Below are 26,245 nucleotides of genomic sequence, written 5' to 3' on the forward strand. Positions count from 1 at the left end.
CCAGCATTATCCAGCACCAGCACCATTGCCAGCCCCCGCCTGGGCAATAGCCTCAGCCCTGGCCCCAGCCCCAGCCCCATTGCCAGCCCCCGCCTGGGCAATAGCCCCAGCCCTGGCCCCAGCACCAGCACCAGCCCCATTGCCAGTCCCCACCTGGGCAATAGCCCCAGCCCTGGCCCCAGCACCAGCATTATCCAGCACCAGCACCATTGCCAGCCCCCGCCTGGGCAATAGCCTCAGCCCTGGCCCCAGCCCCAGCCCCATTGCCAGCCCCCGCCTGGGCAATAGCCCCAGCCCTGGCCCCAGCACCAGCACCAGCCCCATTGCCAGTCCCCACCTGGGCAATAGCCCCAGCCCTGGCCCCAGCACCAGCATTATCCAGCACCAGCACCATTGCCAGCCCCCACCTGGGCAATAGCCTCAGCCCTGGCCCCAGCCCCAGCCCCATTGCCAGCCCCCGCCTGGGCAATAGCCCCAGCCCTGGCCCCAGCCCCAGCCCCATTGCCAGCCCCCGCCTGGGCAATAGCCTCAGCCCTGGCCCCAGCACTACCCAGCCCTGGCACCACCCAGCCCCATTGCCAGCCCCAGTTTGGGCAGTTGCCACATCCCTCTCAAAACTCCACCCCCCTCCCCACCAGCATGGGTAGCTCCAGCCTTGCCAAACCCTGCCAGAGCTGCTGGATGGTGCTCTGCCTTCCACATGCCACATGCCCCCGTGTGAGAGGCGGCCTGGGGTGCTGCCCACGCACTCGGCCCCCCCGGGGAGCACCCAACGTCACACAGGTCAGCCTAGGAACTGCATCAGCTCCCCCCCTCCCCCGGCAGCAGCCAGCCTGAGCCCCTGGGGCAGGCAGCGGGGCTGTGGGCACTGGCTGGTGGTTCACGCTCTGAGCGGACCTTGGGGCTGGTGAACTGTTCCTGGTCCATGGTGCAGGGGGCTTGATGCAGGGGACCAGCCCCTCTGTGTGCCAGGCCAGACCTGCTGTGGTGGGCAGCCCTGGGGAGACAGGCCTGGGGGGGCACGGGGGTGGCCTGGTCCCAGCTGGGGCTTGGCCTGTGCAACACCAGGACACATGGTCAGTCTGCAGGCTCTGGCGCAAGAGACCTGCTGTGGGAGAGTGCGTATGGGGAATCCCAAGGCAAGGTGCTGGGGCAGCCGGGGCGGGCTGTATGCTCCACCCCAGCCTGCTCTCGAAAGGCCCTGAGGGCAGGGGCTGTGTGGAGGCTGGCCCTGGGGGAGTGGGGCAGAGGCAGGGTGTTGGGCCCTGGTGATGAACTGTGGTAACCACCTGCCGCTCTGCAGGCTGTTGTGAAATGCATGTGCGCACCCAGTGTGCTGCAGGTTGAGGGCCCTGGGCCAGGGAAAGGGGCTGGGCCATCCCTGGCACCAGGACGCCATTGCGGGCTTGTTCGTATGTCTGTATTCCCTGATCATCTCCTGGCCAGGGAGCAAGTGCAGCAGCCAGAACCAGCTGTGAGCCACGTCCCCATGGCCTTTCTGGTTCCATGGCCCCTTAGCTTTGTCCTGCACCCCAGTGAGCCAAGTGCCTGACGGCTCCTCCCCACCCGCTGCTCTGTGCAAGAGCAGGACAGTCCAGGGCCCTGTCCTTTTCCTTGGGCCCTTCCAGGGCTGGCCTGTGTGAGGCACTGCTGGTGGGGCTAGGGGAGGCCACACCTGGCTGCCCTGGACAAGTCCCTTGCTGCTCAGGCCAGCCCTTAGGTAGGTGCATGCAGGGCTGTGGGGAGCATGGCCTGGCAGTGGCTGATGGAGGCTGTATCGCTGCTATTGCAACACACACTGCTGGGACGTGGGGTGCAGGGGAGTGCTGCTGGGTAATGTGACAGACACACAGGAACAGGAGGAGGGCCAGGGCCCTGGAAGTTGTAGTGCAGGCCTGGGGAAGCCCTGCAGGAGGCCTGGGGGGGGTGCTGCAGGTAGGGACCAGGCCCTGGCAGGAGAGGCAGGGGCAGTGCTAAGTGAGGTGTGGGTCTGGCAGCTTTCAGAGCGCTGGAGCCTCGAAGCCAAAGGGGGTGGGTGAAAGGCAGTGCTTTGCCAGTACTGGGTACTGGCATCTTGTCAGCCCAGCCGCGGGATTGGCAGGGGCGGCAGGGGGAAAGCTGGTCAAGTCGCAGACCAGCTTTGTACAAAAAAGCCATTGTTCTGGGTCGCTCCTAAAGACAAAAAGTGACCACATGGGGTCAGATCAAGGCCCACCCCGCCCAGTATCCTGTCTGCTGACAGAGGCCAAGGCCAGGTGCCCCAGGGGGAGTCAACAGACCAGGGAATCATCAGGGGATCCCTCCCCTGTTGTCTAGTCCCAGATTCTGGCAAACAGAGGCTGGGAACACCGTCCCAGCCCATCGCGGCCAACAGCCATTGGTGCGCCTGTCCTCCATGAATCTATGGAGTTCTTCCTTGAACTCCCTTAGAGCCCTGCTCTTTACAATGTCCTCAGCAGGGAGTTCCGCAGGCTGGTCATTGTGTGAAAAAAAACTTCCTTTTGTTTGTTTTAACCTACTGCCTTTTAATTACAGATGGTGACCTCCAGTGCTTGTGTTATGAGGCATAAATTACTTACTTTCTCCACACCAGCAATGATTTTATAGTCATCCCTTTTGCTAGCTGAAAAATCCCAGCGTTACTGCTCTCTCCTCAAAAGAGAAGCCGTTCCAAACCCCTAATCAGGTGTGTTGCCCTTTCCGGCCCCTTTGCAAATTCCAGAATATCTTGTTTGTGATGGGGTGGCCACATCTGCACTCAGTATTGAAGATGTGGGTGTACCATGGATTGCTAAAGAGGCAATATGTCTTATTCTCTATCCCCTTCTTAATGAGTCCCAACTTTCTGTTTGATTTATTGGCGGCTGCTGTGCTTGGAGTTGGTGGTTTTAGAGAACAACCCACAATGACACTAAGATCTCTCGAGTGGTAACAGCTAATTTAAATCTCATTTTTATCGTTTTAAATACCATGTTTATAGTTGCAATTATGTTTTCTAATGTACATTACTTAGCATTGCTCAACATTGAACTTCACAGAATCATAGGGTTGGAAGAGACCTCAGCAGGTCCTCAAGTCCAACCCTCTGCTGAAAGCAGGACGAATCCCAACTAAATCATCTCAACCAGGGCTTTGTCAAGCTGGGACTTAAAAACCTCAAGGGATGGAGATTCCACCACCTCCCTAGGCAACGCATTCCAGTGCTTCACCACCCGCCCGGAGAAGTAGTTTCTAATAGCCAGCTTAGACTTCTGCCACCGGAACTTGAGACCACTGCTCCTTGTTCTGTCATGTGTCACCACTGAGAACAACCTCTTTCTGTCCTTTCTGGAATTCCCCCCTACCCCTCAAGGTACTTGAAGGCTACTGCCAACCCCCCCTCACTTTTCTGTAGACTAAGTAAGCCCAGATCCCTCAGCCTCTCCTGATAACCCATGTGCTTCAGCCTCCTTATCACTTTTGTCTCCCTTCTCTGCCCTCTGTCCAGTACTCTGTGTCCTTTGTGTACTGTGGGGCCCAGCACTAGATACAATACTCCAGATGCAGCCTTACCACTTATTGAAAAAGGGGAATGATCACTTCCCTAGATCTGCTGGAAATGCTCCTACTAATGCACCCCAATATGCTGCTAGCCTTCTTGGCTACAAGAGCACACTGTTAGCTCACATCTAACTTCTCACTCACTCTAATCTCCAGGTCATTTTCTGCTGCACTGCTGCTTAGCCAGTTGGTTCCCAGCATGTAGCAGAGCTTGGGATTCCTCCATCCTAAGTGCTGGACTCTGCACTTGTCCTTGTTATACCGCATCAGATTTCTTTTGGCCCAATCCTCCAATTTTTCTAGGTCTCCCTGGACTCTATCCCTACCCTCCAGTGTATCAACCTCTCCCTTCAGCTTAGGTCATCTGCAAACTTGCTGAGGGTGCAATCCATCCCCCTCATCCAGCTCATAAAGATGTTAAATAAAACTGGCCCCAAAACCAGCTGTTGGGGCACACTGCTCCATACCAATCCCCAACCAGACACAGAGCCGTTGATCACAGCCTGTGGAGCCTGACGATCTAACCAGCTTATAGTCCCTTTATCCAATCCATACTTCCATACGTTGCTGGGAAGGGTCCTGTGGGACTGTTATCAAAAGCTGTGCTAAAGTCAAGGTGTATTAACTGCCTTCCCCATACCCACAGAGCCAGTTACCTTGTCACTGAAGGCAATCAAGTTAATCAGGCAGGACTAGCCCTTGGTGGAGCCCTGCTGACGATTTCTGGTAACTTTCCTCTTCTCCAAGTGCTTTGAAATGGATTCTTTGAGGCTCTCTTCCATGATTTGTCCAGGGACTGAGGTGAGGATGTGATGGAGTGGGGGGCTGAGTGTGTGAGAGTCAGGCTGGATGTGTGTGAGCCAGGCAGAGCAGCTCCCAGCGGCTAAGGATGACCCCTGGGGCTGTGACCTAAGATGGCAGGTCACACCTCTGACCTGAACACAGAGCAGAGAGGAGCCGAGCTGGGTTTGAATCGGAGGCGGCAGGTACGAGGTGGGGGAGAGAGGAAAGGCAGCCAGCTTGGGCTGAGGGGGAAGCTAGCTCCCATGTGGGGCACCCTGCAGGCTCCTCTCCCCAGGACGGGCTGGAATGACCTCTGCCGGCTGTACTGACACCTCTGTGCTGAGCTGGGCTCTGTCGACTAATGAACTTCCCGTTCTACCTGCTGAGTGAGAGTCCCTCCTGCCTGTGGACGGGTGCAGAGCTTGGGGACCCGTGAACCCCATTACAGAGGCTGATGGGCTGTAATTACCCAGATTCTCCTCCTCCTTGTTAAAAAATGGGCACTTCATTTGTTTTTTCCAATCATCCGGGACTCCTCTGCCCCCAATCACCAGGAGTTGTCAAAGATAATGACCAAAGGTTTCTGCAAGCACATCGGCCAGCTCCCTCAGCAACCTTGCATGCATTTGCTCTGACCTCAGGGGTATGTTTAGCTTTTCTACATAGTCCTTAACCTGTTCTTTCCCCACTGAGGGCTGCCCACCTCTTTCACATTCTGTGCTGCCCAATGCAGCAGACTTAGAACTGACCTTGTGTCACAGGGCTCAGGGGTCCCCGGGCTCTGCGCCCCCTCCACAGCAAGCAGCGACTCTCACTCAACGGGAGGAAGAGAAGGTTTAGTGGGTGACAGGTGCAGCGTGGAACAGACTTGTCAGCAGAGCAGCCAGAAGGGTCTGTCTGATCCATGTTGCAGGGAGGAGATCCCCCAGAGGGAACTCAGTGGGTTGACAACTGTCCTGCTAAACCCGGGTTGTGAGCTCAGTCTTTGAGGGGGCCAGTTAGGGATCTGGGGTAAATAGATTAAAAAAAAGCGGGGGAGGAATGATGCTTGGCACTGCCAGGAGGGCAGGGGACTGGACTTGCTGACTTCCCTTCCAGCTCCATGAGATGTGTGTATATGATGTGTAACCCCAGGCTTGGAGCCCCTGGCTCAGGCCCAACTTGCCTTGTTCCCCTCCAGCATCACCCACACTAACTGCCCACCGCTAATTCAAAACCAGCTGAGTTCTTTCTTCAGGGACAGAGGTGTTACCTGCCAGCTTAGGTTACAGCCAGCAGGGGCTCAGCCACAGCTTGGGTGAGCTGCTCAGACACCCCACACACCTCATGATATCACACCTTGTCTGTGAACACAGACGCCAAAAAAAAAACAACTGCGTACTTCAGCTTTTTCCACATCTGTTAGTAGGTTACCGTGCTCACCCAGTAAGGGTCCCACACCCTCCCTGGCCAGCCTTTTATTAACGTGCTTGTAGAAACCTTGTGCTTTGGCCTTCTTGATTACACCCCTGCATGCTTCAGCAATATGTTTATACTCTTCCCTAGGCATCTGGCCAAGTTTCCACTGCTTGTAAAATCACTTTTTGTATTTTACGCTCACCAAAGATGTCTCTGTTAAGCCAGGCTAATTGCCTGCCAGAGCTGATTTGCTTACTGCACATCAGGAATGGTGGGTTCCTGTGCCTTTCGTATGGGTTCTGTAAAATACAGCAGCTCTCCAGGACGCATTCCCCTCATGTCAGGGGCAGCTGCAATTTTGTTGCCAAGTCACTCAGTCTCATGAGATCCGTTTGTACCTCTTTGTGGTCTGCTGTAGACTTACCCTGAGCAGAGTAATCCCTCAATTTACAGGGATGTTGCGTTGTGGGCGACCTCTGAGTAAATTGAATTGCACCTAAATGGGGTGGGCAGGCAGCTGAGGGAAGCTTTGGGGGCAGCCATGCTGGCAGGAACTTGGGGGGGGGGGCCAGCTACTTGCCCAGTGGTGTCTGAGAAACCACACTGCAAGCAGCTGTGTGCCCACTGGGCTCCCCAGCTTGGGAGTGCGGAGCACAGACAGCTGCTTGCAGTGTCAGTTCTCAGCCGTGCTGCAAGCCTCTGTCTGCACGCTGGACTCCCCAGCTGGGAGAACTGGCGCTGCAAGCCTCTGTCTGCACGCTGGACTCCCCAGCTGGGAGAACTGGCACTGCAAGCTTCTGTCTGCACACTGGACTCCCCAGCTGGGAGAACTGGCACTGCAAGCTTCTGTCTGCACACTGGACTCCCCAGCTGGGAGAACTGGCACTGCAAGCTTCTGTCTGCACGCTGGACTCCCCAGCTGGGAGAACTGGCGCTGCAAGCCTCTGTCTGCACGCTGGACTCCCCAGCTGGGAGAACTGGCGCTGCAAGCCTCTGTCTGCATGCTGGACTCCCCAGCTGGGAGAACTGGCACTGCAAGCCTCTGTCTGCACGCTGGACTCCCCAGCTGGGAGAACTGGCACTGCAAGCTTCTGTCTGCACGCTGGACTCCCCAGCTGGGAGAACTGGCGCTGCAAGCCTCTGTCTGCACGCTGGACTCCCCAGCTGGGAGAACTGGCACTGCAAGCTTCTGTCTGCACACTGGACTCCCCAGCTGGGAGAACTGGCACTGCAAGCCTCTGTCTGCACGCTGGACTCCCCAGCTGGGAGAACTGGCACTGCAAGCCTCTGTCTGCACGCTGGACTCCCCAGCTGGGAGAACTGGCACTGCAAGCTTCTGTCTGCACACTGGACTCCCCAGCTGGGAGAACTGGCACTGCAAGCCTCTGTCTGCACGCTGGACTCCCCAGCTGGGAGAACTGGCACTGCAAGCTTCTGTCTGCACACTGGACTCCCCAGCTGGGAGAACTGGCACTGCAAGCCTCTGTCTGCACGCTGGACTCCCCAGCTGGGAGAACTGGCACTGCAAGCCTCTGTCTGCACGCTGGACTCCCCAGCTGGGAGAACTAGCACTGCAAGCTTCTGTCTGCACACTGGACTCCCCAGCTGGGAGAACTGGCACTGCAAGCTTCTGTCTGCACACTGGACTCCCCAGCTGGGAGAACTGGCACTGCAAGCCTCTGTCTGCACGCTGGACTCCCCAGCTGGGAGAACTGGCACTGCAAGCTTCTGTCTGCACACTGGACTCCCCAGCTGGGAGAACTGGCACTGCAAGCCTCTGTCTGCACGCTGGACTCCCCAGCTGGGAGAACTGGCACTGCAAGCTTCTGTCTGCACACTGGACTCCCCAGCTGGGAGAACTGGCACTGCAAGCCTCTGTCTGCACGCTGGACTCCCCAGCTGGGAGAACTGGCACTGCAAGCTTCTGTCTGCACGCTGGACTCCCCAGCTGGGAGAACTGGCGCTGCAAGCCTCTGTCTGCACGCTGGACTCCCCAGCTGGGAGAACTGGCACTGCAAGCTTCTGTCTGCACACTGGACTCCCCAGCTGGGAGAACTGGCACTGCAAGCCTCTGTCTGCACGCTGGACTCCCCAGCTGGGAGAACTGGCACTGCAAGCTTCTGTCTGCACACTGGACTCCCCAGCTGGGAGAACTGGCACTGCAAGCTTCTGTCTGCACGCTGGACTCCCCAGCTGGGAGAACTGGCACTGCAAGCCTCTGTCTGCACGCTGGACTCCCCAGCTGGGAGAACTGGCACTGCAAGCCTCTGTCTGCACACTGGACTCCCCAGCTGGGAGAACTGGCACTGCAAGCCTCTGTCTGCACGCTGGACTCCCCAGCTGGGAGAACTGGCACTGCAAGCTTCTGTCTGCACACTGGACTCCCCAGCTGGGAGAACTGGCACTGCAAGCCTCTGTCTGCACGCTGGACTCCCCAGCTGGGAGAACTGGCACTGCAAGCTTCTGTCTGCACACTGGACTCCCCAGCTGGGAGAACTGGCACTGCAAGCCTCTGTCTGCACGCTGGACTCCCCAGCTGGGAGAACTGGCACTGCAAGCTTCTGTCTGCACGCTGGACTCCCCAGCTGGGAGAACTGGCGCTGCAAGCCTCTGTCTGCACGCTGGACTCCCCAGCTGGGAGAACTGGCACTGCAAGCTTCTGTCTGCACACTGGACTCCCCAGCTGGGAGAACTGGCACTGCAAGCCTCTGTCTGCACGCTGGACTCCCCAGCTGGGAGAACTGGCACTGCAAGCTTCTGTCTGCACACTGGACTCCCCAGCTGGGAGAACTGGCACTGCAAGCTTCTGTCTGCACGCTGGACTCCCCAGCTGGGAGAACTGGCACTGCAAGCCTCTGTCTGCACGCTGGACTCCCCAGCTGGGAGAACTGGCACTGCAAGCCTCTGTCTGCACGCTGGACTCCCCAGCTGGGAGAACTGGCACTGCAAGCCTCTGTCTGCACACTGGACTCCCCAGCTGGGAGAACTGGCACTGCAAGCTTCTGTCTGCACGCTGGACTCCCCAGCTGGGAGAACTGGCGCTGCAAGCCTCTGTCTGCACGCTGGACTCCCCAGCTGGGAGAACTGGCACTGCAAGCCTCTGTCTGCACGCTGGACTCCCCAGCTGGGAGAACTGGCACTGCAAGCTTCTGTCTGTCAGGGATGGCAGACCAGCTCCTGGCTGCCACCCCTGACAGCAGCAGGAAACCGCGTGTCAGGAATCGCAGTTGTGTAAACCTGAGACATGCACAACTTGATTGTGTATCTCTCAAGGGTTTACTGCAGTTTTATTTCATCGGCACGCTTTGTTACTGCTCTTTTTATGCCTTTCACCAAATCATCTATGAACATGTTGAAAAGGCATGGTCCCAGTATGGACTTTTTAGGGAGACCACCAGTTACCTCTCTCCATTCTGGAAACTGACCGTTTAGTTCTATCTTTCGTTTCATCCACCCATCTTTTAACCAGTTACCAGTCTAAGAGAGGCCCTTCCCTCTTAGCCCATGACCGCTAACTTTGCTTAAGAGCCTTTGGTAGGGGACCTTGTCAAAGGCTTTCTGGAAATCTCAGTGCATTATATCTACTGGACCCACTTTGTCTACCTGCTTGTTAATCGCTCTCTAAGAATTATAGTAGATTGGAGAGGCATGATTTCCCTTTACCAAAGCCATCCTGACTCTTCCCCAGCAAGTTGTATTGATCTATACATCTGACAGTATTGTTCTTCACAATACAGCAAAACCTGCTCTTAAGCGCAGGTTGTGTTCCTTGGCAACTGTGCTTAAGTCAAATTTTGTGCAAGTTGAGGTTTGCGGGGACAGGGGGATGGATGAAAGGCAGGGCAACCAGGGTGCGCTGTGGGTGGCTGGGGTGCAGCAGGCCCCGGGGGGGGTGTTGTGCAGCAGCCTGGAGGTGGAGGAGGGAGGGAGCCACTGGGAGAGCCAGAAGCCACAGGGATGCTGCAACTCCCCTCCCCGCCCGCTGATGGAGTGTGGACAGGCTTACTCCCATCCTGCCCACTGCTGGGCCCTCCCCCTTCCCTGCCAGCTGAGCCTGGCTCTGGAGGGGGCGGGAGAGTCACATGCCATTTGCAGGCCCCTTCCCCACTGTCTGCTCCAGCTGCAGAAAGGCACACCTATCGCCCCTCCCTTTTGCATCAAGCCCTTAAAGAACCACAAACAGAGAAACAGAGACACTCTCCCCAGCCCCTGGGCACTGTAGTGTCTTGCCGCTCACTTACTCCTGAGCAAACAAAATGACCGCTGAGCAGGGTAGACCTCAGTGCTTATTAAAGGAGAGCTGTGGGAGGGGATACCCACCTGAGCCAACAGAGTTCAGTAAAGCAGTCCTCCAAGCTCTCCCTCAGATCCCCCTCTCCAAACACCACCACAGCCACTTCCCTCCCGGGGGGGAGGGAAGCCAGCCCCAAGAGTGTTGACAAAGCGCTGCTGAGCGACACGCACCTGGCTCATCCTCCCTGCTGTACTGTGGGCTTGCTGGGGATTGCTTGTGATTTCAACTTGCAGTAATCCAAGACGCGCAAGTCAAAAAATCACATGAATTGGGGCGGGGGGGGCGTTACTGCGGTTTCAACCAGCTTGCCTGGTACTGATGTCAGGCTTACTGGCCTCACCTCTGGAGCACTTTAAAAATAATGGCATTAGCTATCCTGCAGTCATTTGGTACAGAAGCTGATTTAAAGAATATGTTTCAAGCCACAGTTAGTAATTTTGCAATTTCATGTCTGAATTCCTTTAGAACTCGAGTGAATGCCATCTGGGCCTGCTGCCTATTACTGTTCAGTTTATCACTTTGTTCCAAAACCTCCTCTACCGCCAGCTCCATCTGGGACAGTTGCTGAGATTTGTCACCTAAAAAGAATGGCTCAGGCTTGGAAAGTTCCCTTGTGTGCTCAGCTGTGAGACAGGCAAAGAATTGATTCAATTTCTCCACAATGGCTTTATAGTCCTTGAGTGCTACCTTAGCGTCTCTATCACCCAGTGGCCTCGCTGGCCGTTTAGCCAACTTCCTACTTCTGATGGACTAACAACATTTTGCTGTAAGGTTTGAGCATTCAGCTAGCTGTTCCTCACATTCTTTTGTCTCTGCTTCTTCTGCTTTCACATTTCACTTGCCAGGGCTTATGCACCTTTCTATTTTCCTCACTAGGATTTACCTCCCACTTTCTCCATGCTGCCATTTCGCTCTTCGCTGCTTTTTTCAATGGGTTGTTTAGCCACAGTGGCACTTTTTATGTTTCTCTTACTGTGTTTTTAATTTGAGAGCTACATTTACATTGATTGTCTTTTAGGGCACCTATAAAAATGCGCTATGCCTTTTGATTTCTGTTTAACCAACCACCTCATTTTTGTGTGTTCCCCTTTCTGAAATTAAATGTCACAGCGTGGGGCTGCTGTATCGTCTTCCACACCACAGGGATGTTAAGTTTAATTATATTCTGGTCTATATTACCCAGTGGTCCTGCTGTATGCACCTCTTTGTCCAGATTCTGTTCTTCACTTAGGACTAAATGAAGAATTGTCTCCCATGGGTTCTTGGACTAGCTGCTCCAAGAAGCAGTCATTCAAAGTGTGAGGAACCATTCTCTCTGCATCTCATTCTGAGGTGGCATGTAGCTAATTGATACAGGGCTGATTGAAATCCCCATTTAGGTTACTGAGCTTTTATTTGTATAGCCTCTGCCCCCTCCCTGAGCATTTTATAATCATCATTCTGGTCAGTAACAGATCCCTAGTGCTATCATATTATGTGAGCATGGAATTACTGTCCAGAGATTCTGGAGTAGAGGTGGGTTCATCTGAGATTACTTCATTTGATTCTACACTTTCTTGCACTTATGGTGCCACTCCCCCACCAGCACAACCTGTTCCAGTAGATCTTGTACGCTGTGTCCCATTGGCTATGTCTACACGTGCCCCAAACTTCGAAATGGCCACGCAAATGGCCATTTCGAAGTTTACTAATGAAGCGCTGAAATGCATATTCAGCGCTTCATTAGCATGCAGGCAGCCACAGCACTTCGAAATTGATGCACCTCGCCGCCACGCGGCTCGTCCAGACGGGGCTCCTTTTCGAAAGGACCCCGCCTACTTCAAAGTCCCCTTATTCCCATCTGCTCATGGGAATAAGGGGGCTTCAAAGTAGGTGGGGTCCTTTCGAAAAGGAGCCCTGTCGGGACGAGCCGCGCAGCGGCGAGGTGCATCAATTTTGAAGTGCTGGGGCTGCCTGCATGCTAATGAAGTGCTGAATATGCATTTCAGCGCTTACTAAAACTTCCAAATGGCCTTTTGTGTGGCTATTTTGAAGTTTGGGGCTAGTGTAGACACAGCCTTGATAATACATCCCAGAGTGATGTTTGCTTTTTTTGCAATAGTGTCACACTGGTGACTCCAGATCCCTTTCTGCAATACTCCTTCCTAGGCAGTCACTTCCCATTTTGCATGAACTTTTTAAGTACCAGCAATGTAGTTCCATTTTGATTTGGGAGGAGCAGCTCAACTTCAGGCTCCTGCTCCCATTCTACCTTTTTCCCCAACACCCTGCTCCCCACTTTCTCAGACCTCCTGCCCAGCCCTGAGCAGCTGTTCCACAACATGCTGGGGGCACTAGGAGGCAGAGGAGGAAGGGCCAGCACTGGACATGACTCACAGATCCCCAGAGTACCCTCAGAAACCCGTTTGAAAAGTTCTGGTCTAGTCTATACACCTGTCTGTCTCCCTTAGCTCCTGCAGCACAGGCTCCGACCCAAGGGCCTTTGCACAGACAGCACACTTACAGCCTCCCTCAGGCACACACCCCACTTCTGTGTCCAGTCATCACTTCCCTGCATGGGCAGAACTGGGCATCTGGAGCTGCTTCTGTGCTCTCTCCTCATGCAGTCCTGGCAGGGACAGTGACCTACATGCAGAGGGCCCTGACTTTGCTCTTTGCTTCATCTCCTAAATAGTGAGCCCAATGCTCTAGGGATGCATGGGATTGGGAGTCCCTTGCTCCCCATCTGATCTTTGCTGTGCTCGCTCAGGCAGGATAACTAACAGGACCTAGAATGGCAGCACAGCACTGGGGAGTGAGTGTCCTGGGAGGGGGGTGCCTCTGGTCGGGGACTGTAGGCGGGGCATGTCCTGGGTCCAGCAGAAAGGTGGCTCATCCTGATGGCCGCAGCAGAAGTGGGCAGAGCCCCATCCTTGGCCTTTGGGTGGGGGGACTGTTGGCAGCAGAAGAGTACTCTGCTTTCCACCCAACGGCCCAACCCCCAGGGAAGAGCTGAGTGTGTTCCCTCTGTTGACATGGACTGCAGTGAATGGCTTTTGCCCTTGAGGGAGGAGGCGCCTGGGGGAAAAGTCTTCTGTGTGTGTGTGTCGTGGGGGAGGGCAGGGGGGGCAGTGCTTGCGCTCATCAACTCTTCAGGGAGCTTGCCCCCATACGGCTCCTTTCTCTTCCACGGCCCTACACCTGATCCCCACAGGGCCTTTGAATGCTTGGTGCAGTAGGACTCAAGCTATTGCTTCCTTCCTTGAGGGCTAGGGTCAGACTCCACCTTACTCAAAGGAAGGGAAGCATACTGCCACCGTCACAGCCAGGCTTGGGCGAGGTGCCCTGAGCCTCCTGCCCCTCAGGCACCCAAGATTACAAAGAAAGCATGCATGATACCTCTTCCCCACTTTGCAAGGGTGGGACCCAACTCTGACCACAACAGATGCCAGAGAACAGCATCACCACTCGTTGGCAACTCCAGGGTAGGGCAGCAGGTAACCCTGTGGCACTGCCAGGGCACAGGCCTTTAAGGAGTCAGCCTGTGGCTTCCCCTTCCCTTTCTGCTCTAGATTCCCCTAAGCCCATGGCAGTAGTTAGGTCCAGGGTCATGCTTTCAGCTTGCGAGGTCCCAGCCCTTCCAGGCTCCCCCGTCTAAAGCAAGAAGCTCCCTACCCAGCCCCTCAGTGGCAAGAGCAGGGAGGAATGGCACTTCTGGGGACAGGCTCTGCTAACTTGTGATCACCTTCAAATAATCCAGCACCCCGGAAGAATCCAAAAGCTACTTTAATACATGGAAGTTGGCCAATGTGATAAGAAGGGCAAGAGGCTCCTGCAGCTGCTTGGCTATGTAGCCGCAGGCCAGCCCCTCTGGGCCAACACTGGCTGCACACTGTGGAGTGGGGAGAACACATATCAGGCACGGACAATCCTGCCAGGGCTACACACTTTCATTCTACCAGCAAGAGGCCAGAAGGCTGCGCTGGGCTGGAGATGAGGATAGGGCAAGCGCCAAGGGGAAGATGGAGGGCAAGATGCTGCCTTGCTTCTCTTCAGCCAGACCAAGCTCCCCACATTATTTTGGTTGTTCCTTCTTCTCATTGGCCTTCTTCTGCTTCTGTTGCATTATCTCAGAGTCTCTAGTGGAAGACAAGGAGCCTGTTAGCTGGTGGGCCAGGAGGGAGCAGCTCTGTCTGCTGGGGGCAGGGAGAGCAGCTCTGATTTTAATAATAATAATAATATGGCGATATACACATCTTATTGAACTGGAACAGACCTTGAGGGGCCATCAAGTCCAGTCCCCTGCCCTCTAGGCAGGACCAAGCACCATCCCTAACAGGTTTTTTTTTTAAATCTATTTGCCCAAGGCCCCTAAATGGCCCCAAGGCCTGAACTCACACCCCTGGGTTTAGAGGGCCAATGCTCAAACCTCTGAACTATCCCTCCTCCCTTTTCTAGGAGGAAAAGCAGTAGCTTCTGGGGGCATGTGGATTTCAGCATATGGGGATGTTGCTGGCCAGAGCAGGAACCTGCAGATCCAAGGCCCCAAGCTGCCTATTCAGGAGAAATGGATCTGGAAAACTTGGGTGGGTAGGTAGCACAGAACTGGGGCTGCAACAGGGATTTCTCAAAGCAGTTAAGAACACACACAGGACAGGTGGGGAGGTACATGCTGCTGGAGGACAGGGAAGAAGTTACTGACCATGGCAGAGAACTCCAAGTGATGACAGACAGCATCTTCAGGTAGAGAAGAAAATGGGCAGCAGGGAGGGAAATGGAAAAGACAGCGCAGCAGGACACCCTTTATCTTTACTTCAGAGAAAGCTGAAGGGCAGGCTGGCCCACCCAAGACCCAGCTGTTTACATGGTGCAAGTGACCCCCAGGCTGGCCCTGCTTCCTGGCAGGTGATGGCATTTCCAGGACTGGGTTATGGACTGACAGGATGCAAGTGCCCAGGGCCCTATGAGCACAAACCTCACTGTGAGAAGGAAGCCAAGCCCCTGAACATCTCCTCCCTCCTGCCCCACCTCCCCGGGAGCTCAGCAGACATTGCTGCTAAAGGAAGCGTGGGGATACCACCCAGCCAGGAACCTATGGCCTGGGTTAAATAGATAATGTGTTCCGCAGTCAAAGGCCAAAAGGGAGAAGAAGAGATTCAGCCAGCCTCCTCCTCTGCAGGATAGTTACCTCTGCTTCCGGGCAGCAGCAGACAGGCCGTCATCCCGTCGCTTGCCCTTGCCCGAATCAGTCTGCTTCTTCATGTTCTTCTGACGGGCCAGTTCGCGCTGGTTACCGCCTGCAACGACACCAGCGGAACACTGACTCGTTGCACCCTGGACAAGAGAAGACCCATGGCCCAGCCCCATCAGATACCAGCTAACCTGCCTGTTGAGGCACTTCTGGAAGCAAAGAACACAAGCCTCAGATAAGAGGTAACAGGGAATGTCCTCAGGTCAGCGCTCAGGCTGGGTTCTGGGCACAAAGAGATCCGTCATTTGAACGCTTCTCTGGAACACCACCCTGGCCAGCATCCCAGGGGCAACAGCATTGCTCCCTGGCAGCCTGCAGCTCCACAGAGCCCCAGGGCGGGGCAGGGCACAGGGATAAGGAGCCTGAGGAGACCAGTTAAGAGGCACGGCACAGTGGCCAGCTCAGGACACAGGCTGCTGGTGTTCTGGTGCCCCAGCACAGGAACCGCTCCCCCCCCAGCCCCAGATAGAACCCCCCACCTCACAGGCAACCTATCGGCCAGCACTGAGAGCCGACTCTGGGAGACCCCTAGAGCATAGCCGCCAGCGCTCCCAAGTGGGGGCTCCCCCAACCACCTCACCCCCCAACTCCCCACACAGACCCCACCTCCACCCCCCCCAGCCTGCCCCGCTCCCCATCTCCCCACAGAGACCCCCTCCCCCCGGCCCCACTTCCACCACCCCCCTCCCCACACAGACCCCCACCCCGCCGGCCCCACTTCCACCCCCCCCTCCCCACACAGACCCCCTCCCCCCGGCCCCACTTCCACCCCCCCATCTCCCCACACAGACCCCCCCCACCAGCCCCACTTCCACCCCCCCTACAGACCCCCCCGCCGGCCCCACTTCCACCTCCCCCCACAGACCCCCCCCCGCCGGCCCCACTTCCACCCCCCCCCACAGACCCCCCCGCCTCCCCACACAGACCCCACCTCCACCCCCCCCAGCCTGCCCCGCTCCCCATCTCCCCACACAGACCCCCTCCCCCCGGCCCCACTTCCACCCCCCCCCCATCTCCCCACACAGACCCCCACCCCGCCGGCCCCACTTCCACCCCCCCACCTCCCCACACAGACCCCCTCCCCCCGGCCCCACTTCCACCCCCACTACAGACCCCCCCCACCAGCCCCACTTCCACCCCCCCCCCCCCCGACTCCCCCCTCCCCTCACGGGCCTCGGCCGGGCCGCGCGGCACCTACGGGTCATGGCTCCGTTCGGCTGCGTCCGCTCGGCGGCCACGTCCCCCGCCCCACCCAGGGCCGCTGCTCATTGGCTCGCGGGCGGCGTGAGTGAGCCTGCAGCTGCCCAACCGCTCCACGGACTCCTCCCACCCGACACTTCTCATTGGCTAAAAGAGCGAGGGGCGGGCTCAGAGCCCGTGTTACGATTGGCTACAGACAGGGCGATGTTCGAACCAGGGGGTGCGGTGGGGGAGGGGGAGGCCCCGGTGTGGAGGTGTGGGGAAGACCTCGGTGCAGGGGAGCTGCAGTAGGGGTGTGACGGGGGCCCCGGTGTGGGGGGTGCTGCAGTGGGGGTGTGACGGAGGCCCCGGTGTGGGGGTGCTGCAGTGGGGGTGTGACGGAGGCCCCGGTGTGCAGGTGCTTCAGTGGGGGATGCCCTGGTGTGGGGGTGCTGCAGTGGGGGTGTGACGGAGGCCCCGGTGCAGGGGAGCTGCAGTAGGGGTGTGACGGAGGCCCCGGTGTGGGTGTGCTTCAGTGGGGGATGCCCTGGTGTGGGGGTGCTGCAGTGGGGGTGTGACGGAGGCCCCGGTGTGCAGGTGCTTCAGTGGGGGATGCCCTGGTGTGGGGGTGCTGCAGTGGGGGTGTGGGGGTGCTGCAGTGGGGGTGTGACGGAGGCCCCAGTGCAGGGGAGCTGCAGTAGGGGTGTGACGGAGGCCCCGGTGTGGGGGGTGCTGCAGTGGGGGTGTGGGGGAGGCCCCAGTGTGGGGGGTGCTGCAGTGGGGGTGTGACGGAGGCCCCGGTGCAGGGGAGCTGCAGTAGGGGTGTGACGGAGGCCCCGGTGTGGGGGGTGCTGCAGTGGGGGTGTGGGGGAGGCCCCGGTGTGCAGGTGCTTCAGTGGGGGATGCCCTGGTGTGGGGGTGCTGCAGTGGGTAGGTGGAGGAGGCTCAGCCTATTTACCCCCATGGCTAGAGGGCCCCATTCCTTCCCGGCTCTGCTGCTCATGCCTTGGGGCTGCCAGTGAGGCAGCACCCAAAGAGCAGGGTTCCATGAGCCTTCCACACGGTGACATATGGTCAGCCCTGTCCTGGCGCTGAAATCAGGACTGGCTCTGGGGCACTAGGGAAACAACGGCCATGTTTATTTCCAGTGTTACAAGGGTCACTGCTAAGAGTCCTGTCAGCAGCTGATTCTGGCAGCAGGCCTGCCCTGTGCTGGACGAGCCAGTCACACAAGAGCAGCCAAAGGGATGACACCTCCCTGGCCTGCTCGTTGCCATGAGAGGAGCGGTGTGCCCATGCATCCCTGGCGTCCTTGGCTTCTCTCAGCTCTGTGTTGTCAGGAAGATGGAGGTCACCGTGCTGCCCAGAGCCACTGCCACAGCACCAAAAAGCAGCTTCCAGGGGGTGACCTGGAAAAGACAGGAGGCAACTCAGCTAGTGTCGTTAAACAGCTGCGGGCAATGGGGGTCCATCTGTAAGAGAAGAGAGAGACCGGATGAGCTTCACTGCAGCCACCTGTGCCCCGAGACCCCACCAGCAGCCCAGGGTCATGCCCTGTTCAGGCTGTGCACAGGCAGGAGCTGTGCCAAGAACGGCTCGGCCATCAAGCCACCTGCCTCGGGAAAGCACAGCCACTGCGCCTAGGAAATGGAGGTTGTTTCCATTTCTGACTCCATGGGGCACGTATTTTTTTTAACTGCTACTGGGGCCTGGCTTGGAACCTGGTAGAGCAAGGAGGCCTTGGCCTTCTGCCCCCTCCTCCAGTGCAACTCCCTCCACCAGCATCGGGGGCCTGAGCTCTGCAGTGCCGGCATCAGCCTCGGGGCAGCATGGAGAGGCCCCACGTCTCCTTTCTGCAGTCCTAGTTCCCACCCCAACGGTTCAAGCTAGCAGGCAGCCCCTGTGCATATGCTGTGCTCTCCTCAGACTGCTGGGCTGCAGGAAGCTCTGGCCCTGAGAAGAGGTGGCCTAGCCTCTACCTGAGCCTTCCAGCCTTTTGGGGCTGTGGGCCAGATGATGGCAGTCCCCGCTCAGTGGGCAGGCTCAGGTTAACAAGGCAAAGACCTGGGTGATCAGGCTTTGGATGCAGACACAGGCCTGACTGCGACCAGGAAGTAATGGGGAGCAGCACGAGTGTTCTGACTGGGCCACACCTACGTACCCAGGTGCTCTGGTCCACTGCTGCCTGCACCAGAGGATCCTGAATGCTGAGCTTGTCCATGGCTGCGGGGATAGGGGGCTCGGGCTGCCCTTTCTGACGCTTTGCTAGCTTTGAGAGCTCAGCGTGAATTGCCTGGAAGAGACAAGAGAGGGAGAGCAGGCCCTTATCCCTGCAGGTCTCCACCACCTTCCTTCTGGTCCAGGGAGCCCCGGCTTTCTGTCAGTTCTCCTGCCTGGCCACCATGTTATGTAGCAGCAGCTTTAGAAGGAAGCGACCTCTTGAGTTTACTCCTGGCTTCTCCTTTCTGTTCTGCCATGGACCTTTAAGACTTTCAATTGGTCATTAACCCCCAGGACAGTCACATGGAGGGGACAATGCTGTGCACCTCTCGAAAGCATGGTGGGATAGGCTGGCTCTGGGTGCCCCTCTGCAAGTTTGCTGCTTGCCTGCAGTGTGAGGGTGAGCTGTCCTCTGGGAGCCAGTGCTTCTCTACCTGCTGACTCCAGTGCAAATGGTTAATTCAGGGACTAGTCTCTGGTGGGTGGGCCTTGCTCTGCTCTTTACCTTTGTGGTGGGCTCCAGCTGGAGGGCTCTCTTCAGGGTGTTCATGGCTTCTTTGTCCTCACCGCGTTCTGACAACAGCTGTGCGACCGAGGAAAAGGTACAGAAAAGATGGGAGACAGATCAGGAGGGGTAGAGCTGTGGGGGACGGGACACAGCAATATGGGGAAAGAATCACGGAGAGAGATCTGGAGTGTAGGGACATGGACAGAGCCTCAGATCTGCTCAAAGGAAGAGCCAGGTGGTTGCTAACTCCTAGTACTTTCCTCTTGACTTATCCTCCCATTCTGGGCACAGTTCTCCCAGATGCATCTCCCTGCGCTGGCACTGCTTTCTCATCAGTCCCTTTGGTGCAAGGCAGGGGCTGCGACCAGAGGTCCCTGTACACTGGGCACTTGTTCAGCCGTTCAGGAGAGATGCCAGTGCTGCCCAGCTGACCAGAGAGCACCCACCGCCAGGTTTTGTTTCTACTGGTGCTACATGTGCCTCAGTGCACATGACGTTCATTCAGCACACGGATGGAAAAAGGTGAAGGGGAATGTTGTCTGTGACCCCTCAGGTGGGCGCAAGCTGCCAGTCTGTACTTCCAAACCTGCTTCGCCTGCAGCACTTGTAACGTCACAGATCCAACCTGTGGTTTTAATGTCTAAGGCGGGTCATAGAGAAGCTCACTTTGTGAAAGGGGTTGCCAGTGAAAAATCTGGAGAAACCCCGGCGTAAGCGTCTCTGAGCCCCATCAGATGCTGGAGAAAGAGAGCCTGACTGGTGAGATAGCGCCCTGGACCCTGGAGGGCCAATGTTTCTAGTCTTCTCTCTCCCCTCCATATCCCCCCGCCTCTTTCCCTCTCGCTTGGGTTCCCTGGGTGGGAAGATGGGCTGTACCTTGCCTTTCCTGTAGAGAGCCTTCACATTGTTGGGGTCGATGCACAGTACTGCATTGCACGATGCCAGCACCTCCTCAAACAGCTGCAGCCTCAGCTGGGCAGCCGCACAGTTATTGAGACACTTCACTTGATGCTCTTGCAGTTCCTCTTCCTCCTCTGGGCTTGGCGGGACTGGAATGAGCCCAACAACTGGGGGTCAGGGCTGACTGGGCTGAGTGTGCAGTTCCCCTTGCTCAGAGTACTAGGCAAAGGAGAACGAGCAGTCCGGTCTAGGCCTTCACCAGCCCTGGTCTCTGACTCTCACTTCTAATCCCAGACCCTCCTGTACTCAATGTGTGCCCCACAGCCACGTGGTCGCATATGTTACCTGCCCCAGGTGAGTCCAGGATGCTGAGAGCCAGCTGGTAGGAGCGCACGGCCTGCTGGAACTCCTCCCGCTCAAAGTGGAAGTTCCCCCGCTCCCTCTTCTGCTTGCTGAGACTGATGCGCACAGAGGGTGGCAGGAGCCCTGGGTGGGGACTGTCCTGAATCTGCAGCAGGGTCACCTCATACAGTAATGAGGCACCTGAGGGGATATCGGGGTTCCTGGAGGGAGGAAGTGAGAGTTTTGCTTTTCCTAGAGGCCTGCAATCACAACAGGGCAGAGAGCTGTGATTTACTGGGGACGGCCACACCAGACCCCCTCCCAGCAACCAGCACCAGGATCAAAGGAACAGTGATGGGCAGCAGCGCCTTGCTGCTCTCTGCCAGGGAGGGAAAGGATCAGCCAAAGCCTACCTGCCCAGCTGGCCGTAGGCATACAGGAAGCCTGTGAGAAGGAAGGACATCTCTCCTAGCTGCATGGACTGAACCCCAAGCTCCAGAGCCTGTAAAGAGGGGCAGAACAGGATGGTTTATCCCTGCCCTGAGCTGGCCCCACCCCCAGTGCTGCAGGCTCCCCTGACCCCAGCATGTATGACACAGGAGGTGCTGCAGAGAAAGTGAAAGTGGAGTGCCACCACCTGACCTCTGGCGTTGGAGGGGAGAGATGGTTGGTTGGTTGGTGCCTGGAGCTGGGTGACCTCTAGGGAGTGGGACTAGGGCCTATGCTCCCAGCTACTGCTGCATGCCAAGGCCAGGTGAGGAATGGGCCCCACAGTGTCCCGTTCCTGTGGCATCTCTTCCCTTCCTGCTGTGTAAGAGGGTGGGTGGTGGTAGGATCAGACCAGCTTCTGAAAGGCAGTGAGCTGCTGGCCCCTGCACTGCTAGCAGGGTGTGGTCTCTTCCTTCAGGCTGGGGAGTCTCCCTGGGAGGAAACCTGGAGTCAGGGTGGGCTGGGAAGTCCGGCCTACTTCCTTGGAGCTGCCTGAGCCAGACCCAGAGGGGCTATTCAGCGAGAATCCTTTACTGCAGCGTCCTCAGTCTTTGGGGTGGAGCCTGAGCCCAGAGCAGGGTGTGAGCTGGGGGACCTGTGCGGGACTCCTGACAGGCCTGACTTACTCACCATCCCTCGCAGGCTTGTCGCAGCAGATGCCCAACAGTGGCCTGTGATAAATCACTGGGAAGGAAGAGCTTGCTGCTTTCAGCTCATCTATCAGCAGGGAGGGGGCATATGACCAATTGTGTTGTGTTCTCAGCCGCACCCTGCCCAGCCTGCTGCAGTCACAACAATGTGTTAGCCAGGCTGACCACGGTGCTTTTACCATCAGAGCCATCTGGCTAACCAGGGAGGACTTGACACGCCAGCCAGCGCCAGTGGCAGGGAGGAGCCAGCAGGACCGATTGAGCTGCAGGTCCGTGGGTTACTGACCTACACCGACACACATAGCTCACTGTGTGATCAAGCCCGCCGATGGGGGAGGGGGTACAGAAGGCAGTTGCCCTCAGGCTCCACAATTCAAGGGGGCCTGGGGCTCCTGCTGCTGCAGCAGCAGCTGGAACCCTGGGTCCTTTAGATTGCTGCCAGAGTGAGTGCAGTCCAGGCAGTGCTGAGGGCCAGCTGACCCAGCCCCACCCCCTCTGCAGGCACAGAACTGTCCCCCCACTTTGCCCCAGGGTCCAGTGAGCATCACCTCACTTGTGTGATAGATATTGTGTCTCTTACCCACATGAAGATAAACAAAAATGACTGGGACTTTCCAGCTTAGAAAAGAGGTAAGGGGGGACGTGACAAGCCTATGAAATCACAACTGCTGTGGAGAAAGTGAATAAGGAAACGTTTTTATTTGTTGTTATAACACCAGAACGGGGTCACCATATGAAATAACAGGCAGCAGGTTTAAAACTACCACAAGGAAGTGTTTCTCCACACAGTGCACGCTCGGCCTATGGGACTCCTGGCCAGAGGAGCTTGTGAAGGCCAGGATTTTACCAAGGTTCAAAAGAGAGCTAGATAAATTCCTGGAGGTTAGGTCCACCAATGGCTATGAGCCAGGCTGGGTAGGAATGGTGTCCCTAGCCTCTGTTTGTCAGAAGCTGGAAATGGATGACAGGAGAGGGATCACTTTGGTGATTCCCTGTTCTGTTCACTCCCTCTGGGGCATCCGGCATTGGCAACTATTGGAAGACAGGACACTGGGCTAGATGGACCTTGGTCTGACCCACTATGGCCGTTCTTATGAACGCATGCATCAAGGACAAAAGGAGATGACACGCTGGTGATTGCCATCTTTGTTAGGGATCATTTAACACTGTGGCCGTGTCTACACGTGCATGCTACTTTGAAGTAGCGGCGCCAACTTCGAAATAGCGCCCGTCACGGCTACACGTGTTGGGCGCTATTTCGAAGTTGAATCGACGTTAGGCGGCGAGACGTCGAAGTTGCTAACCCCATGAGGGGATGGGAATAGCACCCTACTTCGAAGTTCAACGTCGAAGTAGGGCACGTGTAGATGATCCGCGTCCCGCAACATCGAAATAGCGGGGTCCGCCATGGCGGCCATCAGCTGAGGGGTTGAGAGATGCTCTCTCTCCAGCCCCTGCGGGGCTCTCTGGTCAGCGTGTGCAGCAGCCCTTAGGCCCAGGGCTTCTGGCTGCTGCTGCGGCAGCTGGGGATCCATGCTGCATGCACAGGGTCTGCAACCAGTTGTCGGCTCCGTGGATCTTGTGTTGTTTAGTGCAACTGTGTCTGGGAGGGGCCCTTTAAGGGAGCGGCTTGCTGTTGAGTCCGCCCTGTGACCCTGTCTGCAGCTGTGCCTGGCACCCTTATTTCGATGTGTGCTACTTTGGCGTGTAGACGTTCCCTCGCAGCGCCTATTTCGATGTGGTGCTGCCCAACGTCGAAGTTGAACGTCGATGTTGCCAGCCCTGGAGGACGTGTAGACGTTATTCGTCGAAATAGCCTATTTCGATGTAGCGTGCACGTGTAGACGTAGCCTGTGAGGAACTGTGGACACCAACTGCTATTCTGCTTGGCAGTCTGTGACCAAAGGGAAGCCAGGTTGTCCTCCAAGAAAGTCAAACCAGAAGCCCCATTTATATCTAGGTCAACGGGATGGATGGGAAGCCCAGAGCAGGAAAGACCAGGAATGACCAAAGGTCATCTGAATGCAGGGACAAAGCAGTGAGTCTGGAGAGAGAGCAGTGGTCTTGCCCTTACTGGACAGAGATAAGGGGCTGTTAATGCTCTTGCAAGCTGAGAAACATATGGCCTTCAGCCAGCGTCCCTGGAATCTGCAGCAACTGACTAAGTGAGGAAGCTGCTCAGGCCAGTGTCTCTCACCTAGGAAGCCATGGGAAAGCAGCTGTCTGTACTTCTGCCGAACGGGACTGAGGGACAGCCAGCCATGGCTGGAAAGAAAGAGACTTACAAGAAATCTACCTTGAGCTGATGCTGTAGGTAGCTGAATCAAGTCTGGGCCATTAGAAAGCGTATTTTACTTTAATCTGCTCATAGCCACTTTGACTTTATCCTTTGTACTGGAAATCACATAAAACATCTCATGTTGACAAACTCACTTTACTTTTTATCTGAACCATTGCCACGCTGGGCCTGAAGTCAGGTGATCCTTAGCAATGTGTTGCCTTATCTGGAGTTGTGGGTTTGACTCTCTAAGGGATGCTCCAGGCAGGGGCTAGATGCTTCTGGTCAATGGGTTTTGAGGGAATTTGGACCTCCAATGTTTTGGGGTCACTTGGTGAACAGCCCCCAAGCTGGTGGAAAGCAGAGCATGGCTGGGGCGTAAGAAGCTAGTTGCTGGAGGGAGAGCCCTTGAGACTCACTGTCCTGTGCAGGCCTGTTTGTTGGTGGGGAAGCACCTACATCAGAGGGGCACCTTAAGGCCCTTGGTGTCACAGGACAAGTGGGGAGGGAACCTTGAACTAGTCTGACTTTCACCCAACCTATGACAAGGGGCCCAGGGCATTAGCATGGCAGGGGGAGCGGAGGGGCTGATCCCCGCTGCTGTGGCAGGCATTAATGTTGGACTTGGTAGAGGACACCAAGAGGCACCTGAGAGAGATTCCCCATCTGGGAGGCCCCCAGGGAGGCTTCCTGAGGAGCAGCTGCTGTGTTTTGTGGGGGACTCCTCCTCAGCTCGCACTTTGCTTTGAGCCATTTTCGCATTGACCTACCAGGGGGCAGGAAGGTCGGTCATAGGAAGCAAGAGCCAACCAAAGCACACATGCCCTCTGCGTATCCCAGGAGACCAGCATCTGGGGGCAGGTGCCAGCTCCTTTCTGACCAGCACAGCTGGCTTTTAGCAAGTGATTAAAAGACCAGGGACCAGGTGAGGCTGGATCCTGTGCAGCCCCACAGCTGCTTTCGTGCCTCCTCCCAGGTGTAGTTACAAGACTGGGGATCCTTGGCAGATACAGGCACCTTGTGGGTGTTTGAATAGGATTCTAGAGCCTGCCGTTGGCTGCTACTTCAGCCGATCCCTTGGCATGCACCATAAATGCCCCCCAGGGTTACATGCCCATGGGGGGAGGGGCTGAGCTCAGGAACTGGAATGCCCCACTCAGGACTGTTAGACATGACAGAGAAGACTGGCTGACTTGTGGTTCCTGTGGATCCGGGATTCCTGCTGGCTGGACTGGCACCCTGGGCAGTGCTCCAACCATTCCAGTGCCCCCATTCAGCTGACTGAACACCAGGATTTTATTTGCCTGCCTGTTTATATGGCACCTCTGTAAGGGGTCAGCCCAGCCTGGAAGAGGTTTGGTTACTGTCTGGCAGAGCCCGCAGGGGAGCACAGGTGTGCTGTGGAGGTTTTACATAATCAGCTTATTGCTTTGCAGCTGCAAGATGGGAGCAGAAGGAGGTCACTGATGGCCTGGCTGGAGCCAGACGGTCCGGACTGGCACCCTCCACCCGCAGGGCACTGACTCCCCCACCTTGCGGCCAGTAGGGCACCAGACCTGTATGACATCCCCGTGCTCCAGGGTGAAAGTCAGCTTCGGGTCCTTCTCCACCAGGCTGCCATCCTCCAGGACCCCCAGCAGCTGCACGGTCACCTCCTGGCCTGGCTGGGGCCGACGTGCCTCTCCTTGGCCTGCTCTCACCAGCCGCTTGCGCAGGAGCCCGTCCACTTGGGGAGCAAGCCGGGAGAGCGGAGTCAGCCCGGGGGGCCGGAGCGAGCCCCGGGACAGCGGAGTCAGCCCGGGGGCGGGGGGGCAGGAGCCCTGCCCTGGCCCGTCGGCTTTGCCGCCCGCGGTGCGCGCTCCCCTCCCGCGCCAGGGCTCCGCCCCCTCCCTGGGCCGGGCCGGCTGCGAGGGGCGCAACTTGCCCAGGGTCCCCGGGCCGCGCCGCGCCGCCGTCCAGGCACGTGTCGGGGCCGCCCAGGGCCGCGGGCGGCGAAAGGGCGCCGGGCTGCAGCCCCCGGAGCCGGGCACCCACCTGTCAGGTCCGCCCAGCCAGCGGCCGCGAACAGCCCCCGGAAGCGGCCCGGCCCCGGCCGCAGCAGGCGCGCCAGCCGGCGGCGGAACTGCTCCTCCTCGCGGGGCAGCGGCGCCTCCATGGTGGTGTGCGGCAGCAGGAAGGTGACCGCTCGCCCGCCGCCCGGCTGCTGCGGGGCGCGCTGGGCCTGGTCCCCGGCCCCGGCCCGCTCCGGGGGCTGCCGGGCTCCCCCCATCCCGCTCCCGCCGCCGCTCCTGCTGCTAATGCCATGGCCGCCACCCCAGGCCGATTAGCCTCAGCCGGGGCGGGGCCGGCCCAAAGGCTTGTCGGATACCTACCTGCTCCCTCCCACCCCACCGCGGCCCGGCCCGGCCCGGCCCGGCCCGGCGCTCCCCACCCC

The 26,245-nt window shown here is 57.4% G+C and overlaps 2 protein-coding genes across 6 annotated transcripts; both read right to left on the minus strand.

The window, feature by feature from the left end:
• Window positions 1–13,762: 13,762 nt before the first annotated feature.
• Window positions 13,763–16,550, minus strand: SERF2 (small EDRK-rich factor 2). 3 transcript variants are annotated; one of them, XM_075006799.1, is made up of 3 exons: window positions 16,444–16,550; window positions 15,183–15,291; window positions 13,763–14,133 (listed from the first exon to the last, which is right to left on the minus strand). In XM_075006799.1, the coding sequence occupies exons 1-3, from the start codon at window positions 16,448–16,450 to the stop codon at window positions 14,070–14,072; spliced, it is 180 nt and encodes a 59-aa protein (XP_074862900.1). In that variant the 5' UTR covers window positions 16,451–16,550; the 3' UTR covers window positions 13,763–14,069. The 3 variants fall into 3 exon arrangements, with proteins under 3 accessions (XP_074862900.1, XP_074862901.1, XP_074862902.1); XM_075006800.1 differs by having other exon boundaries at window positions 15,183–15,328; window positions 16,444–16,547; XM_075006801.1 differs by lacking the exon at window positions 16,444–16,550 and adding an exon at window positions 15,377–15,638.
• Window positions 16,551–17,306: 756 nt separating this feature from the next.
• LOC142019704 (peptidyl-prolyl cis-trans isomerase FKBP8-like) lies at window positions 17,307–26,245 on the minus strand. 3 transcript variants are annotated; one of them, XM_075006896.1, is made up of 8 exons: window positions 25,846–26,240; window positions 25,368–25,537; window positions 20,808–20,896; window positions 20,398–20,615; window positions 20,029–20,201; window positions 19,150–19,227; window positions 18,586–18,717; window positions 17,308–17,896 (listed from the first exon to the last, which is right to left on the minus strand). In XM_075006896.1, the coding sequence occupies exons 1-8, from the start codon at window positions 26,078–26,080 to the stop codon at window positions 17,855–17,857; spliced, it is 1,137 nt and encodes a 378-aa protein (XP_074862997.1). In that variant the 5' UTR covers window positions 26,081–26,240; the 3' UTR covers window positions 17,308–17,854. The 3 variants fall into 3 exon arrangements, with proteins under 3 accessions (XP_074862998.1, XP_074862997.1, XP_074862996.1); XM_075006895.1 differs by having other exon boundaries at window positions 17,313–17,833; window positions 25,846–26,238; XM_075006897.1 differs by lacking the exon at window positions 18,586–18,717 and having other exon boundaries at window positions 17,307–17,833; window positions 25,846–26,245.

The sequence above is a fragment of the Carettochelys insculpta genome, chromosome 12 (genome assembly GCF_033958435.1).
Source record: "Carettochelys insculpta isolate YL-2023 chromosome 12, ASM3395843v1, whole genome shotgun sequence".
NCBI lineage: Eukaryota > Metazoa > Chordata > Testudines > Carettochelyidae > Carettochelys > Carettochelys insculpta.

Excerpts from the sequence above, each read along its gene's own strand:
- SERF2 (XM_075006799.1), bottom strand. Across the intron at positions 14,134-15,182 it reads GCTGCTGCCCGGAAGCAGAG|AGACTCTGAGATAATGCAAC; the intron begins GTAACTATCCTG and ends GTCTTCCACTAG.
- LOC142019704 (XM_075006895.1), bottom strand. The coding sequence starts at position 26,080 with ATGGGGGGAGCCCGGCAGCCCCCGGAGCGGGCCGGGGCCGGGGACCAG. Across the intron at positions 20,897-25,367 it reads AGCACGGGGATGTCATACAG|GCTCTGGAGCTTGGGGTTCA; the intron begins GTCTGGTGCCCT and ends CCCTCTTTACAG. Across the intron at positions 19,228-20,028 it reads CTCTCTACAGGAAAGGCAAG|CTGTTGTCAGAACGCGGTGA; the intron begins GTACAGCCCATC and ends TCGGTCGCACAG.